This window comes from Bombina bombina, chromosome 5 (genome assembly GCF_027579735.1).
Source record: "Bombina bombina isolate aBomBom1 chromosome 5, aBomBom1.pri, whole genome shotgun sequence".
Classification (NCBI taxonomy): domain Eukaryota; kingdom Metazoa; phylum Chordata; class Amphibia; order Anura; family Bombinatoridae; genus Bombina; species Bombina bombina.
The window spans coordinates 231,621,968-231,641,455 of NC_069503.1; the positions used below are offsets into that span (position 1 = coordinate 231,621,968).

The 19,488-nt window shown below is 36.6% G+C and overlaps 1 protein-coding gene across 1 annotated transcript in view; it reads right to left on the reverse strand.

Annotated features, from left to right (window-relative positions):
- JCAD (junctional cadherin 5 associated) overlaps positions 1 to 19,488 on the reverse strand; it is a 204,528-nt gene that overhangs the window by 24,776 nt on the left and 160,264 nt on the right. The window contains exon 3 of the mRNA XM_053713893.1: positions 1,057 to 4,493. Coding sequence (XP_053569868.1) covers positions 1,057 to 4,493 — 3,437 coding nt within the window. The remainder of the gene's footprint in view (positions 1 to 1,056; positions 4,494 to 19,488) is intronic.

The following is a 19,488-nucleotide window of genomic DNA, read 5'->3' on the forward strand; positions in this document are numbered from 1 at the left end:
CACTAAACTTGTGCAGGTAGGGAATTAAATGCTCTTCAATGATAGAGCACAGTTTGCAAACACTACATACCTCCTAAATGACAGGCCACTGTGGCAGAATATCTCCAATACATAAAATATTAGTGATGCAACTGCACAGGTAAAGTAGTTCTATATGAACAAATAGGCACATGTTTACACTAGCACTGCTTTTAACACAGCACAAGCAGAAGTATTAATTAAAGGGACATAAAACAAGTTGGGATAGAGACAAAATATAATAATATGTACTTTAATTACTTTACCTGCAAATGTATACTGCAGTGCCTCACCATTAACCCTTCCTTTTTAGTTTCTGAATTGTACAACTCTAACTCCTTCCACACATTTCCTTCTATGGCTGTATCTATATCTATTGTTGTTTTGGTAGAATGCAAAAGTGAATAGGAATTATCTGCTGGAGCATGCCTAGAAGCTAGGAACTCAGTTGAAATTCAATGCCTGTGTCAAAACACTGATAAGGGGAGTGGGCTTCTCCAGGCAGCTTAGCCATGTAATTCATTTTGCTTATTTTTAAAAATTATTTTAAAATATTTGCCAGCAATTAAAAAAAATAAAAAATATGCAAACTATTTTTAATGAATTAGCCCTTTTAGGATATGCACAGATCTCAACCTGTTTTATGTCCCTTTAAGTGTTTTTTGCACGTATGTAAGTATATATATATATCTTTAATGTCTGTGTACAGTTGGGTGCTTCAAAACAAATATATTCAGATTCAGCACATTTAATGACGTTCACTAGGTACTGAACAGAGAGTTCAAGAGCACAAACAAATATCTCATATCTGTTGTAAAGTAACCATTATATTTACATTTATAGGAAATATTGAGCTAGCATTGATTGGCCAAGGAAAATTTAAAAGCACTTTTCTGTAGAGCTATGGTACACAAATCTTTGAAATAATTCATGGATCTACACTAATTTCTATACATACAGACAAAAATACACAAAAAAGCAATATTTCTATAAGAATATATGTATACAGTAAATTGATTATTTGGAGAATAGCCTTACCAGCACTGGGCAAATTCATCTTCTCTTTTCCTTTTGGTGTTATTAACAGACTTTCATCAAGGGATATGACCCGTTTAAAAACTGAACCAGTGGAGAACTTACGAGTGCCAATATCCTGTGTTTTGTATAACTGCTTTTCATCATCAAGGTCATCTCCGGAGTCCGTGCTTTTAATACTCAACCGTCTCATCCGAGAAACAGAGTCCACTTCTTTCATTCGTGCTAAGCGATCTACAGCGGTGCGAGGGGGCGTAGAAGCTAGCTTTCCCTGTATTGTTTCAATCATCTTAGATGTGTTTCTCACCTTTTTGTCAGTACTTTGAGCAATGTTAACTTCACTGTGTTGTGAAACTGATTGAAAAAATTGTTCCTGTCCTTGTTCAAAGTTTTTTAACTTTTCCAAAACTCTTTCTGTATCTAAAGTAGAATGAAATGCACTACTGCAGGTCTCCGGAGATGATTTCAAAGAAACAAAAGTTTCATTAATTTTCTCTCTGGGCTTTTCCTCTTTTTGTGCACCAGTAGTAAAGATAACATTTTCAGGACTTTGTGTTTCAGAATGCTCAGTAGAGACTAGACAATCATTTGCTACATCAATCCCCAAAATTCTAGCAGCTCTCTCATGTAGTGATTCATTCTCAGGTATTTCTAAATCATTGTGCTGTTCATTAAGTGCTGCATTATGGGTTGTGCTCATAAAATAATTACTTAAATCCGGAACAGAGAGTCCATGGTTTCTATCTGATAGAGAGAGCTTTCTTATTGCTTTATCTTGAAACTGATTCACTTTATTCATCTTCCTTACTTCTAAGAACATATGGTTAAAACAAGGTTTATCGTTCCTGAAATGATAGAAATCAGGATCAGCGCGTAGTTTGTTTTTATTAGGTTTTATTTTACTTACATACGGTTGCGCTGAGGATTGATTTTGATCCACGTTGGTACAAGCAGTAGGATTTTTATTTATGGTTTTCTTTATTTGTATTTCTGAATTTGAGGACTTGTTTGACATAATACTGGTTTCTTTAGTTTTTATAGAATTTGGCAACTCAGCACTAGTATTTTTTTGAGATACCAACTTTTCTGTGCACCAACTTTCTGACCTACTTTTATCTCCTAAAGAGCCAAATATCGGGCACTCTTGTACTTCCCTTACGTGCCGATCATTACTGATCATCTCTCTACGAATTGCTGTTCTTGTGTTCGGCACGTCCATTGGTAGATCCTTAATCTGCTCTTTTGCTACATTCTTTTCACTCTCACAGTCAGCATTTTCTTGATCTTGGAATTCTTTATTTAAACTTTCCAACTCACTTATAGCATCCCAAGGTCGTCTGTTAACTGGTTTCAAAAGAAACTGACCAAATGCTTCTTTCTTATTGCAAATACTTTCTTTTTCCAACTCATTTTTTTCACATTTGCCAACAATATCTTTTTCTCTTTGTTCTGTAATTTCATTTGAGAAGTCAAATCTTGGCTCAATTTTAGATGCATTCATCCTTGAAAATGCACTATTACTGGATGGACTAAGATTCATCTGACCTTTCATGCTGAACAAATTTGGAGGTCCATTTTCAAAAGGCAGCCTTGACTCAGTTGGCTCACTTACAGGTTTGCATTGGGATTTTTCTAAATTGTTGTGCAGATCATTTGTTTGTATTCCACTATAAAATGGCGGAGTTTGCGTTTGTTGATCTTTGTACTGATCACCTGGCCAAGAACCAGAATAAGTTAGTTCTTTGTGTTTCCTCTGTTCGATAGATTTGAGGTAATTTGCTTGTTTACTTTCCTCTGTTATGCAAAGCTCTTGGTTTAGTAGCCCCACTTTATTGTTCATGCTTCCTGTAAGAGTCTGAAGCTCTATGTCACTGGAAGACGCACTCAAAAGCCTTTGCTCACAAAAAAATCCATTTTTATGTTTTAGAATATTTTCCCTGTCCAAATGCTCTACAAAATCACTGTTATTCTTGCCAATATCTGATGGAGCAGAATCTGATTTCACTGGAATAGAAACCAAGCAAAATATTGTTTCTTTTAATTTTCTCTTTGAATTTTTTCGACCTGGAAGATATGATTCAGGTTCATATTTTTTAACTTTTGTTACAGTTTCACAAGCACTATCTGACTGTGTCTTTTTTAATGATAACTTGTGAGTAATTTCACTATTTTCTGGTAAACTAGAGGCTGTAGAGCCATCTCTAGGTTCATGCAAGGCACAGCATATTTGATCTGGGATAGTGATGTGCAACCATTGCTTATGTTTTATACTTTCTCGTTTCCCATTCTTACTTTGCAATATTTTTGGATTTGAAAAGGCACTGTCTCTTTCTCCAAACTGAAAGTGGCTTTCTTGACTTGTATATCTGATTCTTCTAGAATCATTTGCGTCTTTAGGTCTCTTACCATGGTTACGTTTTTCTGGATCATTTGCAACTTTAATATGTTTTATACGTGGGTCATCAAAAGAAATATACTGTACAGAACGTGTACAATCTTTACTGTGCCTCTGCTTGGCTGGTTTGCTGTAAGGAATGTTATTCCCTGGGAAAATGCTATTTTGTTTGTCACTTGTGCTGGTTTTCTCAACCAGTTTATTTTTTATTCTGTAATCATTAACACTAGGCACTTTGTTAAAAGATTGATTACTAGTGGGATGAAAAAGAGGAGGAGATTTGTATGAAGGGGGAGGTATGTAAAGGGGGGGTTCAGGGCCTGAGTCTTGGCTACAAGAATCTTGGGATAGATCTTGCGTCCTGGGTGATGAGGAGTGTTCATCTGTTTGCTGATTATCTTGGTTTTCATTTATGTCCACAGCACCCCATGTTTGCTGGTGGAGCTCATATGAAGGGGGTTTTAAAGGCCTACTGTACTTTAGTTTAGCAACTAAGTGTCTATTAGACTCCACGTTTAAACTATATTTATTGTGGGATGGTCTCCCATCATCTTTCATAAAAGAATTTTCATCCTGTACAGTCCTTAAACTTTCTGGTGAAATAGAATTTGGCAATGGTTGTGGATTTAGCTTATTTTGGCAATCAAGTGCATTGTCTCCTGGAGTGTATGAGATGAAATCATGTAGCAGCTGCTCACTGTTGCCATTAGGCATCTTCTTCTCTGAGGTTTTTGACTTCTTTGCTGCATTACTTTCTTCACATTCACATTGTTTTTCAAGTGATGGCTGCCAGTTTTCTGATACAGTGCTCCAAACATTTTCCAATTTTTCCACCAATACTCCCTGATCTTTATAAGTTTTATCTGTGACATTACTTCTCTTTTTTCCTTGCTCGTCTATGGAAGATACAAGCTTGTCACCTGCTTCTCCATCATTCCCCGGCACCAGCAAAACACTAAAATCTTGACCTTTCCTCCTCCAATACTGAACGTCTTTATCAGTCTTGGTCCAGTGTGATCTTTCGATCTGAGGTCTATCGGACAACCTGTAATAAATACAGTGTATTCAGACATGCAATATAAGTATACAAATTAATATTTTATAACATGGCATGTGACAGAACTAGGTGTAGGTGTATTTGATCAAACAAACAGATAGATAGATATAAACAGTTATATTTAGATAATAGATAAATAGATAGATAGATAGATAGATGATATTGAAAGCAGATACAGCTAGCTTTGTTTAGCATCTACATTATCATAAAAACAAATCTGTAATATCACTTTTTTCTGTCAATACAAGTTGAGGTTGTTATGTTTCTTGGAGGACACACAAAAGTAAAAGCCTCTTGAGCACATTCCAATACAAACTCTTTAAAAGCTCTCAGAAAACAAGGGAATATGATCAAGAAAACCACTGAAGAAGAAAACAAAAACATAGTGTAAGTTGAGGATGTGTTGTACACATATATGTTATAGATAAACAATGTGCAATCTGTCATAGATATTGTTAAGTATTTTGGATCTAATAATATAAAATATGTGCAAGCAAATAACTTGGGTTACAAGTAAAGTTTATTAACATTAGGATGATGGCAAATAAAAGTTTCTGTTTTAACTCATCATTTGATCAGCAATACTCAAGTTATCTAGCATTTTCAGACTTTAAGGTTTGGTGGGGTTATTTATTTTTCATCTGATATGAAATCAATATATTCTGTGACACAAGCATTTTAATCAATTCCATAGTTTAAGTTCTCAGTAACTTGTAAAAAAACCAAGAGGTTCCTAGAGTTAAAGGGGCCGATTTAACAAGGGCCGAATGGCCCCTAATCTCCCTGTATCCGCAGACTCGCGAAACAGGAGTTAAGAAGAAGCGGTCTTAAGACCACTACTCCTTAACTCGTCCACTGCCTCTGAGGCTGCGGACATCAATCCACCCAATCGTATATGACCGGTTTGATTGACACCCCCTGCTAGCGGCCGTTTGTTCACCAGAACTGCTTGTGCAGTGTTATATGCCAACAGCGTATGCTGTCGGCATTCATCGATGTCTGGCGGACATGATATGCTACAGGGTATCATGTCCGCCAGACATTGATAAATTGTCCCCAAAATCTCAAAGATAGAGTTCAACTCAAAGATAAATATACTATATATTAGTTAAAGATGTGTAGCAAAACAAAAAACAACACAATGCTCTTTCATAATTTATTTGAGCTGCTTTTCAAATAATTCTCTGAAATTTTCCTTTTTTCCATTGCTACAGAAATTCTAGAGTGCATTCTGCTAGATTACAAATATGTACTAACGTAAGTGTGCAAGCAATATTGAAATACTGCAGCTAAGCTACTTTGGACCTCATATTACAAGTTGAAAGTAAATGCGACTGCACAAGTGCAAACTAAATTTGCACTGTTCGGGTTAGTGCGACTGAAGTCCTTGCGTTAAGGGTTAGGGCTGAATTAAAAGTTACAACAAACACAACATAAATACATTAAAATAAAGGGTTACACATATATACACCCTCTGATGATTATTCATATGAAAGGGACAGTAAACCTTAAAAATAATGTTATATAATTCTGCACATAGTGCAGAATTATATAACATTATATTAGCAAAACATTATTAAAACATAATTTTCCCTATTCATTTTTTAAAAAAAGCGCTGTTTCACAGACCCGCTCTCTGCTGAGCGGGTCTGTTATATTTACTCCGCGGATCGGGCCAGCTGTATAGTCACAGCCCGGCCCGACGCGCCATAAGACTAAGTGCAGCTTGCTCCTGTCCTGTCATGAATATAAATTCATTGGTTATATATAAAAATATATTTTTAACAATAAATAGAAAATTTTCTTCTATGTGAAGAACATTGGAATGTAAAATATTTATAGCTACCTTCAGGTTAGTGCAGTTGGTCTAACACGGTGTCGGGTTTGCGAGCTAGCGATAACGGTTCTTTTTCAGTGTGCGCACTCCATTGAAGTTTACGGGGATAAGAAGTTAATGAGTTCACAATATCTGAATTCCTCGTTGGCATTCGCTCATGCCCATAAAGGTGGTATTTCACGAAAGACTGTGACCCATGCAATATAAGAGCCGTATGCTCAGTATTTTTGAAGGGAGACGTCCCTAAAGTTTTACATTTTGCTTTTTAGGATCCTGCATGAACTGTCAAGGTATATTTTATTCTGTTGATAAATTTGTGCAAAAGTTTTTACTGATCGTAGATCTCTTATCTATTAAATATATGTTATTCAGTGTTACTGAGCGTGTCTACTTTTTGTGCAAGATAGTGTACATTCTTAAAGGTACAGACCCAACTATCTCTCATCGATTGTGACAAATGTTATTTTATGATAGATAATATTATATGGTATCCTATTTGGAACTTTAGCTTAAAGGGATATATCCACATAAGAACAATTACCATTAGTGTTTAAGCTCATAGCGCCCTTCACACAACCCTATTTTGTACATAATCTGTTACTGGCGACTTCTTGAGGAGGTCTCCTAGAGTACGGCATACACACCAATAGCACATCCACTTCTTAACAGTAATCACTGTATATTTCCTCAAATTAGTGGATCGTAAGCAAGGGGAGATTTACTATAATAATGGATATTTTTAGCACTAGAGATAAATTTCTATTAGAATTAAGTTTAGAAGAACCTACAGATGTAGGAGTAGAGAAAGAAGATATAAGAACAATAAAAAAAATTCCTTGTTAAATTAATTAAAATTAAAATAGTCCCAAAAGGATTAAAACTATTCAAAAATTGTACCTATAGTTTAGATGAGGACTTGCATAAGGAATGAGATGATGCGTTGGATAATGCATCCTTAAACCTTCTGGAAATCTTGAAAAAATCTAGAAATAGATTTCTAGAAACACTAAACATAGGAAATAAGTGATATTAAAAATAATGTTCAGAGTATTAAAGAAAAGAAAGAATATAAGGAATGCCAAAGTCTAATTATAAAAAATGTAGGAGAAATAAAAAGTGAAAATGAAGAGATTAAAAAGATTACAAAAACAAAAATTTGACTAAAGATAGGACACATACAACAGAAGAATAGAAAACATTTGTAGAAACCAATAGATCAAATATAGTGGAAAATAGAACTAAAGGTAATCACAATAAACAATGGACAGAGGGAAACAGGAATAAGAAATCACGGAAAGATCTTACCTAAAATATACACATTACAAGGTGAGATATGAGGGCAGAATGAACTACTGGAGAGACAGACATATTGCAGATAACCCTCATTTTAAAGATTACATAAACAAAAGAGAACGCATAGAGGAAATAAATATTATGGAGAAAAAAGGGACACTATGTTCAATAGATTTAGACCATTGCAGTCAGTGGTTCTAGATGAAATGGATTACAATTAAGATTGTTTAGGATACAGCCCTTTAAAAGAAGGGAGCTGGAGACAACTAGAACAACAGGAGAGAATAGAGAGAGAAAAAAGAGACAGACATTACCTTCACCTAAAAACAGAATAAAAGAGGGAAGAGGGGAAAGGGTAGAAAGAAGAGAAATGAAGAACACATGGTAAATGATGAAAATAGAGAGAAAGAACAAACAGGAATTTTCAACATTAGCAGTAAAACTCTGACTAAAGAAGAAGAAAAAATTCTTAATCTAGGTTTATCCTTTGCACCAACTAGTAGACTAAATAAGTTTGAGACTCGTATCCATGTGAAAACGTTTGTTAGGAACCTTACATTAAAAAGACACTTTATGAAATCACCACTAGAAAGACAAAGTATTAATAATATGACTAAGGAAACAGGAGCAATCAAACACACAAACCTAAAAATGAAATCCAAACTGTATCCCACTCAAGATAAAGGGCGCAACTATTTGAATCCCATAAACTTTAAGACTTAGAAGAATATATCATTCCCCAAAATTCTAAAAATAATCATAAAGAAAAAAAAAACCTAAGAACTTTACAAAAAGATAAAGATATTATGATTAAACCAATGGATAAGGGGGGTGGAGTGGTTGTCATGGATAAAACAGTCTATGTAAATGAGGCACATAGGTTACTAAATGACACTACCACCTATGAAAGATTGATACATAATCCCACAGTAAAATACAAAAAACAAATAATGACACTTTTAGATGATGCAAAAGACTAGAAATACTGAATGAAAGAATATAAATATCTAACACCACTGTTCCCAAGATACCAATATTTTATTTTCTACCGAAGATTCACAAATCTCTTGAGAATCCACCAGAAAGACCAATCATTTTGGGGATTCAGTCGATAACAACCAACTTATTACAATACGTGGATCAATTCCTTCAACCATATGTGAAGGAATTACCATTGTATCTAAAAGACTCAATGAGTGTGATAAGACTATCAGAAAATATAAATTGGGATGAGAATATGTTCTTGATTACATGTGATGTTACATCCTTATATACTAATATACCGCACAATTTAGGAATTGAAGCCATAGAATATTTTCTAAACCAAGATAATGAAACGCATCCAGCACAGAAAAAAATCATAGCTTACAGTGTGGATTTTATTCTAAAACATAATTATTTTTCATTTGGTAACACTTTTTATAATCAAATAAGAGGTACAGCAATGGGGACCAGGTTCGCCCCAAGTTATACCAACCTATACATGGGAAAGTGGGAACAGGAGTTCCTACAGGCAGTCGGACTTGGGGAGAACCTGGTCTCATATAAAAGATATATAGATGACTATTTAATAGCTTACCTAGCTAAAATAAAGAGAAATTTACCTGTAAAATAAAAACTAACCTAAGTTACAATTACACCTAACACTACACTATACTTAAATAAATTATTCCTATTTAAAACTAAATACTTACCTGTAAAATAAACCCTAAGATAGCTACAATGTAATTAATAATTACATTGTAGCTATCTTAGGATTTATAGTTATTTTACAGGTAACTTTGTATTTATTTTAGCTAGTTAGAATAGTTATTAAATAGTTATTAACTATTTAATAACTACCTAGCTAAAAGAAATACAAAATTACCTGTAAAATAAATCCTAACCTAAGTTACAATTAAACCTAACACTACACTATCTTTAAATTAATTAAATAAATTAACTACAAATAACTACAATTAAATACAATTACATTAACTAAAGTACAAAAAAAAAAAACTAAGTTACAAAAAATAAAAAAAATAAGTTACAAACATTTTAAAAATATTACAATTTTAAGCTACTTACACCTAATCTAAGCCCCTAATAAAATAACAAAGCCCCCCAAAATAAAAAAAATGCCCTACCCTATTCTAAATTAAAAACGTTCAAAGCTCTTTTACCTTACCAGCCCTTAAAAGGGCCTTTTGTGAGGGCATGCCCCAAAGAATTCAGCTCTTTTGCCAGTAAAAGAAAAATACAACCCCCCCCAACATTAAAATTCACCACCCACATACCCCTAATCTAACCCAAACCCCCCTTAAAATAACCTAACACTAATCCCCTGAAGATCATCCTACCTTTAGTCATCTTCACTCAGCCGAGAAGCGATGGAACCGAAGAGGAGACCCGGAGCGGCAGAAGTTATCCTCCAAGGGGTGCTGAAGAAATCTTCCATCCGGGCAATGTCATCTTCCAAGAGGCGCTGAAGAAGTCTTCTATCCGGGCGATGTCATCTTCCAAGCCGGGTCTTCAATCTTCATCCCGACGACGCAGAACATCCTTCTTTACCGACGGACTACCGACGAATGAAGGCTCCTTTAAGGGACGTCATCCAAGATGGCGTCCCTTCAATTCCGATTGGCTGATAGGATTCTATCAGCCAATCGGAATTAAGGTAGGAAAAATTGGAACAGCCAATAGAATGCGAGCTCAATCTGATTGGCTGATTGGATCAGCCAATCGGATTGAACTTGAATCTGATTGGCTGATTCAATCAGTCAATCAGATTTTTCCTACCTTAATTCCGATTGGCTGATAGAATCCTATCAGCCAATCGGAATTGAAGGGACGCCATCTTGGATGACGTCCCTTAAAGGAGCCTTCATTCGTCGGTAGTCCGTCGGTAAAGAAGGATGTTCCTCATCGGCGGGATGAAGATTGAAGACCCCGCTTGGAAGATGACATCGCCCGGATGGAAGACTTCTTCAGCGCCGCTTGGAGGATCACTTCATCGGATGGAAGATTTCTTCAGCGCCGCTTGGAGGATAACTTCTTCCGCTCCGGGTCTCCTCTTCAGTTCCATCGCTGCTCGGCTGAGTGAAGACGACTCAAGGTAGGATGATCTTCAGGGGATTAGTGTTAGGTTATTTTAAGGGGGGTTTGGGTTAGATTAGGGGTATGTGGGTGGTGGGTTTTAATGTTGGGGGGGTTGTATTTTTCTTTTACAGGCAAAAGAGCTGAATTCTTTGGGGCATGCCCCACAAAAGGTCCTTTTAAGGGCTGGTAAGGTAAAAGAGCTTTGAACTTTTTTAATTTAGAATAGGGTAGGGCATTTTTTTATTTTGGGGGGGTTTGTTATTTTATTAGGGGGCTTAGATTAGGTGTAAGTAGCTTAAAATTGTTGTAATATTTTTAAAATGTTTGTAACTTATATTTTTTTTATTTTTTGTAACTTAGCTTTTTTTATTTTTTGTACTTTAGTTAGTTTATGTAATTGTATTTAATTGCAGTTATTTGTAGTTAATTTATTTAATTAATTTAATGATAGTGTAGTGTTAGGTTTAATTGTAGCTACAATGACATTATTAATGACATTGTAGCTATCTTAGGGTTTATTGTACAGGTAAGTATTTAGTTTTAAATAGGAATAATTTATTTAATGATAGTGTAGTGTTAGGTGTAATTGTAACTTAGGTTAGTTTTTATTTTACAGGTAAATTTCTCTTTATTTTAGCTAGGTAAGCTATTAAATAGTTAATAACTATTTAATAGCTATTGTACCTAGTTAAAATAAATTGAAAGTTACCTGTAAAATAAAAATAAATCCTAAGATAGCTACAATATAATTATTATTTATATTGTAGCTATATTAGGGTTTATTTTAAAGGTAAGTATTTAGTTTTAAATAGGATTAATTTAGTTCATAATAGAAATATTATTTAGATTTATTTAATTAATATTTAAGTTAGGGGGGTGTTAGGGTTAGTGTTAGACTTAGGTTTAGGGGTTAATAAATTTATTGCAGTGGCGGCGGTGTAGTGGGGGGCAGGGTAGGGGTTAATAAATTTATTATAGGTGGCGACGGTGTAGGGGGGGCAGATTAGGGGTTAATAAATTTAATATAGGTTGCGGCAGGGTCTGGCAGCGGCGGTTTAGGGGTTAAACTATTTATTTAGTTGCGGCGAGGTGCGGGATCAGCAGGATAGGGGTTAATAACTTTATTATAGGTGGCAGCGGTATAGGGGGGGCAGGATAGGGGTTACTAGGTATAATGTAGGTGGCAGCGGTGTCCGGGAGCTGCGGTTTAGGGGTTAATACATTTATCAGAGTTGTGTTAGGGTCTAGGAGCGGCGGTTTAGTGGTTAATACATTTATCAGAGTTGCAGCAGGGTCTAGGAGCGGCGGTTTAGGGGTTAGTAACTTTATTTAGTTGCGGGGGGCTCCGGGGGCGCCGGTATAGGGGGTAGAACAGTGCAGTTTAGTGTGAGTGCTTAGTGACAGGCTAGCAATAAAGCTGGGAAAAAGCCGAAGAGCAGCGAGATCGGATGAGTGATAACTCTCACAGTCCGCTGCTCATCGCCCCTTGGTGCGCGGCTTTTTGACAGCTTTATTTGATAACTTAGGCAAATTTTTTCAGGTCCGCGGTGGCGATGTGAGGCGAGCTTAGGGGGCGTATTGGGCCGGCGAAGGCAGGAAAGTTGACACGTTGATAACTACCCCCCTATAGATATTGTATCACACTTTAGCTATACTCATCAATTATGTGAACAAGATAGTTTGTATCATAAGGTTTTTATTATAAAGTTTTTTATTATAAAGTTTTTATAAAAGCACATATCAAATAGAAGCAGCTGGATATTGTATATATGTATCCTTTTCCTTAAGTAAACCACCTTAATGTTAAGAGATTACCACAATCATCATAATACCACCTTTACTAGGAATCCAATCAGATGTGATGAATGGATATAAAATAAGGCACCGTGCAAACAATTATACTCTTGATAAAGCCCAGATAACAGGTGAAACGCGTCGACAATTGTTTGTGGTGTCTGTTTTAACTACAACCCATTATAGGACAAGTACTTGTTGAAGATATGAAGCAAAGTTTGGAAACCAGAGACGCCGATAATAAACCAATCACACAGCCAAAATAGGGTCACGTGATATACACGGAAGTAGACTGCATCACACCGAGGAAAAGTACACGGAGGAATCAGGAGGCGACACTTGCAATGGACAACGGTAAGAAGAGCCTCAACTGGATCTCGTGATACTCCCAGTGGTGACTCACTTTAAACAACAACCTAAAGGTATTGTGCTATTGACTGCTCTGGTGAACTTTGAACGAATATATATTCACAGCATAACGTTCCCAAATAATTCTGGACTACAAGACTTTCAAGAAGCACTTTAAGAAGTATTTTAATTACTATTTTTTTAAACATAAAGGTGGTATTTCATGAAAGACTGTGACCCATGCAATATAAGAGCCGTATGCTCAGTATTTTAGAAGGGAGACATCCCAAAAGTTTTACATTTTGCCTTTTGGGATCCTGCATGAACTGTCACAATATATTTTACTCTGTTGATAAATTTGTGCAATAGTTTTTATTGATCGTAAATCTCTTATCTATTAAATATATGTTATTCAGTGTTACTGCGGGTTACTACTTTTTGTGCAACATAGTGTACATTCTTAAAGGTACAGACCCAACTATCTCTCATCGATTGTGACAAATGTTATTTTATGATAGATAATATTATATGGTATCCTATTTGGAACTTTAGCTTAAAGGGATATATCCACATAAGAACAATCACCATTAGTGTTTAAGCTCACAGCGCCCTCTCACACAACCTTTTTTTTATATAATCTATTATTGGCGACTTATTGAAGAGGTCTCCTAGAGAGAGGCAAACACACCCCTAGCGCATCCACTTCTCAACTGTTTTTGCTTGTGCACAAACATTTTACTTTCATCATGTAATAAGCGTGCTTACCCCCAAACGTTAAAAGTTTACTTCTTCTGTGTTTGAGCGCGAGAGAAAACGATAAATATAGCGTGCAAAGGGGAAAAGGCAGGCTCTGCACACAGGAATCCAGATAAAAAGATTTTTAATGAAAAAGATAAAAAATACAAAAAGCAGCTACATACGCTGAGTGCACAGAAAAAAAGTGAACAAGGCAAGTAGACAAACTGACACTGATGTCTGACTAGTTTCACGGCTTCCCACGACGCTTATTCATAGACATATAGGATGTGGTAGGTGGATACTTTAAAACGGGGAAGCCGTGAAACTAGTCAGACATCAGTGTCAGTTTGTCTACTTGCCTTGTTCACTTTTTTTCTGTGCACTCAGCGTATGTAGCTGCTTTTTGTATTTTTTATCTTTTTCATTAAAAGTCTTTTTATCTGGATTCCTGTGTGCAGAGCCTGCCTTTTTCCCTTTGCACTCATTACCCAGTGGCTTGGTTTCGCCATGGCTATGGCTCTCCGCTTCTCTTGAGGAACTGACCTTTACCTACCGGATTAATTTCCTGTTTAGCACTGTGAGATTCGGAAGTTGCTAGGATCGTCACCCCTTCGTTTGTATCAGATAAATATAGGGTGCCACTTGTTATTTGGCACTATATGGCTAAGAGTATGTGGGCACCCTTTCTTATTATTGAGTTCACGTGTTTCAGCCAGCAACACTCATTGCAGCAAATATTGGCAGTACAATGGGTCGTACTAAAGAGCTCAGTGACTTTGAAAGTGGCATAGTCATAGGATGTCACCATTAAGACAAGACAGTTCATTACATTTCTGCCCTACTAGATCTTCCCTGGACAATTGTAAGTGATATTATTGTGAAGTAGATATTATTGTGAAGTGGAACAAAAGCCCAGCCACATAATCTCACGGAACTGGGCTGGAAAGTGCAGAAGATTGCAGCATGTTATTGCCTCTCATCTGTGGCACCACTCACTACAGCCCCTGGAGGCATCTTCAACACAAAACTGTGTGGGGTACAAGTCATGAAATGGGTTGCCATGGTACAAAATCATCACATCAACATGTGAAAGCCAAGCATTGGCTGGAGTGTTAATGATGCCAACTTTGGACTCTGGAGCAGTGGAAACATGCTATCTGGAGTGATGAACAGTGATGGCAGAGACTAGGAGAACTGCCAGGAGAACTCTTACTAACAGAATGCATAGTCCCTACTGTAAAGTTTGGTGGGGGAGGGAAAATTGTCTAGGGCTGATTTTCAAAGTTTGGGCTAGGCCCATTAGTTCCAGTAAAGGGTCATGTTAATGCTATATGCTTAAAAAGACATTGTAGACAACTGGATGCTTTCAACTTTGTGGCAATAGTTTGTAAAATGCCCTCCTGTTCCAGCATAACTGTGACCCAGTGCACAAAGCAGGGTCCAAGAAGACATGATAGGATGAGTTTGGTGTTAAGGAACTTAAGTAGCCTGCATGGACCCCTGACCTCAACCCAATTCAGTACTTATAGGATGAAGTGGAACGCTGATTGTGAGCCAGACCTTTTTATCCAACATTAGTGCTTGACTTCACAAATGCTATTTTGGCTGAATGAGCATACATTCCTATAGACACACTCCAAAATCTTGTGAAATGCCTTCCAAGAAGAGTTTCAACTGCTATAGCCCCAAAAGGGGGGGGAAGATGTGGAGGACTCAATAATAATGCCCATGGTTTTGTAAAGATATGTCCAACATGCTCATATAGCTGTGAAGGTCTGGTATCCACATACTATTGACCATATAGTGTACCTCTCACTAAGGCACTGATATTCAAAGCATCAACAGACCGACAAGAAACTACCTTTCTGGCCTTAAAGGCCTCAGACTCCGTTGGTCTTTCTGGCCTTAAAGGCCTCAGACCTGCAAAGTGCCGATGAATATCCAATAGGAAATAATAGGGATTGTGTCTTCTGCAAAAGTCCGCTGACAACGCCACTTGTTGGCACTTTTAGCGAGTGGGGGTCATATTTTAAGTGTTCCTACACAGCACAGACAGTGCACTCACTGAAACTAAACACAACTTCTGTGTATGAAAACTTCAAACAATGCCTTCCTAACCTAACTGCAACTACACTTACACTACCTGCCTCACACTGTCTTTCCACTGAAAAGGTGGTGGGACAAACAAGGCTGAAACCCTACATGTAACCTGTACTTCAATGATTGGAATATATTGCACTACTGGCGATATATCCCAATGAAAATGCAGGTTACTCCCCAGGAATACCCAGCTAATTCCCACAGAATGACTTTATCTATGTCATGTCTTCGCTATACCTGACTAATGAAGACAAAAAAAACCCTCCTTATTATAACTATATGTCAATACATGTATATACAATGTTTAAATGATATGCATTTTTCTTTTTAATGCAGATTCATTTTAATATTGTAGGGGTTTTTTTTACACAGAAAGAAAAACATGTTTAAAATCTATACAATACTTAAATTAATATGCATTTAGCAGGATATAATTTAAACATTGTATATATACACATACTGCTCCTCTAAACTATTAACCCCTTACGTGCCCTTACCTGAGGGCAACCTCACTCCACTACACTATTAACCACTAATCTGCCGTAGCCTTTTAACTTAACCATCCCTATTTTAACCCCTAAACAACCACAACCCTCCACCAAAAACACCCACTAACATATTAACCCCTAAACCCCCCAACATTATACTAATCCTACACTACTTAACTACTTAGCAGCTTACTCCCCAGACCCCCAATCTTACACTCCCTTAGTTACACAAATATAACAAACACTAAATTTACGCAAAATAAAAAAAACACATTACCAAAAAAATAAATAAAATAAAGCACTACCAAAAATAAAACCCCCAGTTATGCTTATGCCAAAAACTAAAGTCCCTTAAAAAGCTCACCCCAAAATAAAAACCCCTATACTAACACTAAAATCTACTCTGAAAAGAGCATTTTGTAGGGCACTGCCCTTAAGTTATTAAGCTGTTTACTTGGCACAAAAATCCCTATTCTAAAACCAGGGGGTTAAAACCCCCAAATAAAAAGAATATCTTGAAAAAAATGGGCTTTTTTTATAAGGGGGCTTTAGTTTAAGGATAGGCTGGTTTTTTTTTTTTACTTTTTAGTAGTGCTTTGTTGTTGTTTTTTGGCAATGTATTTTTAGATTTGTGTAACTTAGGGGGTGCTAGGTTAGGGGTCTTGGGGGGTTATCTGTTAGGTAGTTAAGTAGTGTAGGGCTAGTTTGCATTGGGGGTTGTGGCAGTTTAGGGCTTAATAGGTAAGGGGGTGTTTGTGTTGGGAGTTTGTAGTTTAGGGGTTAATTGGTTAGGGCGTGTTTGCGATGGTGATTATGGCAGTAAAGGGGTTAAGTAGTGTAGGGGTAGTTTGCAGTGGGGAGTTGTGGTTTAGAGCTTAATAGGTTAGGGGATGTTTGTGTTAGGAGGTTGTGGCGTTTTAAGGGTTAATAGGATAGAGGGTGTTTTCAATGGGGGTTATGGCGGTATAGGGGTTATGTAGTGTAGGGGTAGTTTGCAGTGGGGAGTTGTGGTTTAGGTGTTAATAGGTTAGAGGGTGTTTGTGCTAGGGGTTTGTGGTGGTTTAGGGGTTAATAGGTTAGGGGGTTTGCAATGAGGGGTTATGGCAATATAGGGATTAAGAAGTGTAGAGGTAGTTTGTGATGGAGGGTTGTGGCAGTATAGGGGTTAAGTAGTGTAGGGCTAGTTTGCGGTAGGGGTTTTTAAGGTATAGGGGTTAAGTTGTGTAGGGGTCATTTGTGATGGGGCATTATGGCAGTGTAGAGGGTAAGTAGTGTAGGGTTATTTTGTGGTGGGGTTTATGGCAGTATAGGGGCTAAAATGTTAGGAAGTTTATTGTGATGGGCTATTGGCGGTATAGGGGTTAACAGGTTAGGAAGTTATTGCGGTGGTCTATTGGCGGTTTAGAGGTTAAGTAGTATAGGGTTAGTGGGTTATGTGGATTTAGGGGTACATAATTATACTTATTAGGCTTGGTGATATATATTTAAAAGGGATCCTTTTCTTTACATCACCAATGCCGGTGCCGATGCTGTTTGGAATCTTTCACCACCCATTGCGATGTATAGAAAAACGCCTCTCGTCAATGCTGCCTTTAAATAGCAAGGTCGGCATTGTTGAATATTTTGCCGGCTTTCTCAACATTACTTTAATCCTTTTTGAATATACCGCCGCCTTGCAGCAATTTCAATCATCAGTGATTAAAGGGATACCAAACCAAATTTTTTACTTTCATAATTCAATGCAATTTTAAGCAACTTTCTAATTTACTCTTGTTATCAATTTTTCTTTGATCTCTTGGTATCTTTATTTGAAAAGCAGGTATTAAAGCATAGGAGCCGGCCCATTTTAGGTTCAGCACACAGGTACTGCTGGCTGATTGGTGGCTAAATGTAGCCACCAATCAGCAAGCACTGTCCAGGGTTCTGAACAAAAATGGGCAGGCTCCTGCATTTTCATTTGAAAAACAAAAAAGAAGCGGTGCAACGGGATAAAATTAAAAGTCCAAAATTACTTTATTGGTTTGTACCACAGCATGGAACAAATAAAACAAACACTTGCAAGTGCAAATTAAGAGCTTGACGCGTTTCGGCTTACGCCGTCATCAGAAGCCTTAACTCTATAATCCTCCATCTATCCTTATAAAGGCTCTACTTCTTACTGATTTGTTAACAGATGTATTACATCACCAGATGATTAACACAGTAATTAACCTCTTACAAACTGTTCTTCCATATTCAAAAAACCTCCTATACTGGTGTGTTCATTACCAGAAAGTCTAAATGCTTATGTTAATACATATGAACTTATGTGCCATATGTCAATGTTAAGTTTATACTGTATGCATTTTATTTATGTTTTTTGCTTAGGTATAAGCTTATATAACATACTTAATTCGTTAAGCATATCTACATATGTACTTAATTGTTGTATAACTCCATTAAGTTTATACTGTATTCATTACATTTGCTTTCTTACCTAAATAAGCTTGGGTAACATACTTTGTTTATTCTCCCCTAAACTTTTGCTTTATGTTATATAAACCACCAGTTAATAGGAACGGTCTTATTTTTTATTTTTTATTTTATATATATACAAAAACTCTTTACCTCCATACATTAATTAAATCTGCTTCAGTATTGAAACCTAATGGAAGGCGAGTTTGCATGGAAAATATCCAAAATGCCTCTCTTTTGGATAATAGCAAGTCAATATTTCCACCTCTCTCTTTAGGGCACACTTCTTCTATCACTTGCCACCTGAAGGTCTTTACATTTTCGTTGTGATATGTTATGAAATGTGTTGCTAGTGTAGAACACGGGGTTGCGGTAGAGATGTTATTTAAATGCTCTCTAATGCGCTCTCTCACCTCCCTGGTGGTCATGCCTACGTATTGCATCTTACATTCTGTGCATTGTACCATGTAAATAACATATTTGGATCTACAGTTTGTACAACTTGTGGCCTCATAAACACGCTGTGTTGTGCAAGATTGAAATCGTTTAGCTATAACTGTATGCCCACATGCTTTGCAATTAGGGTTGTGACATTTAAAGTGTCCTTTGCATGTTAACCAACTACTTTGTTCTACTTTCTTCTGGTTGACTACACTAGGAGATAAATAATTACCAAGAGTGCGGTTCCGTTTAGACACAAAACAACAGCCATTCTTGACAGTTTCGTATAAAACATTATCTCCTTTAAGAATTGGAAAATGTTTTTCCACTATTTTTACGATTCTGCCGTACTGGTTGCTATATTTTGTTATAAAAGTGGGCATATCTTTATTGCGTTCCCTTCTAGGTTTAA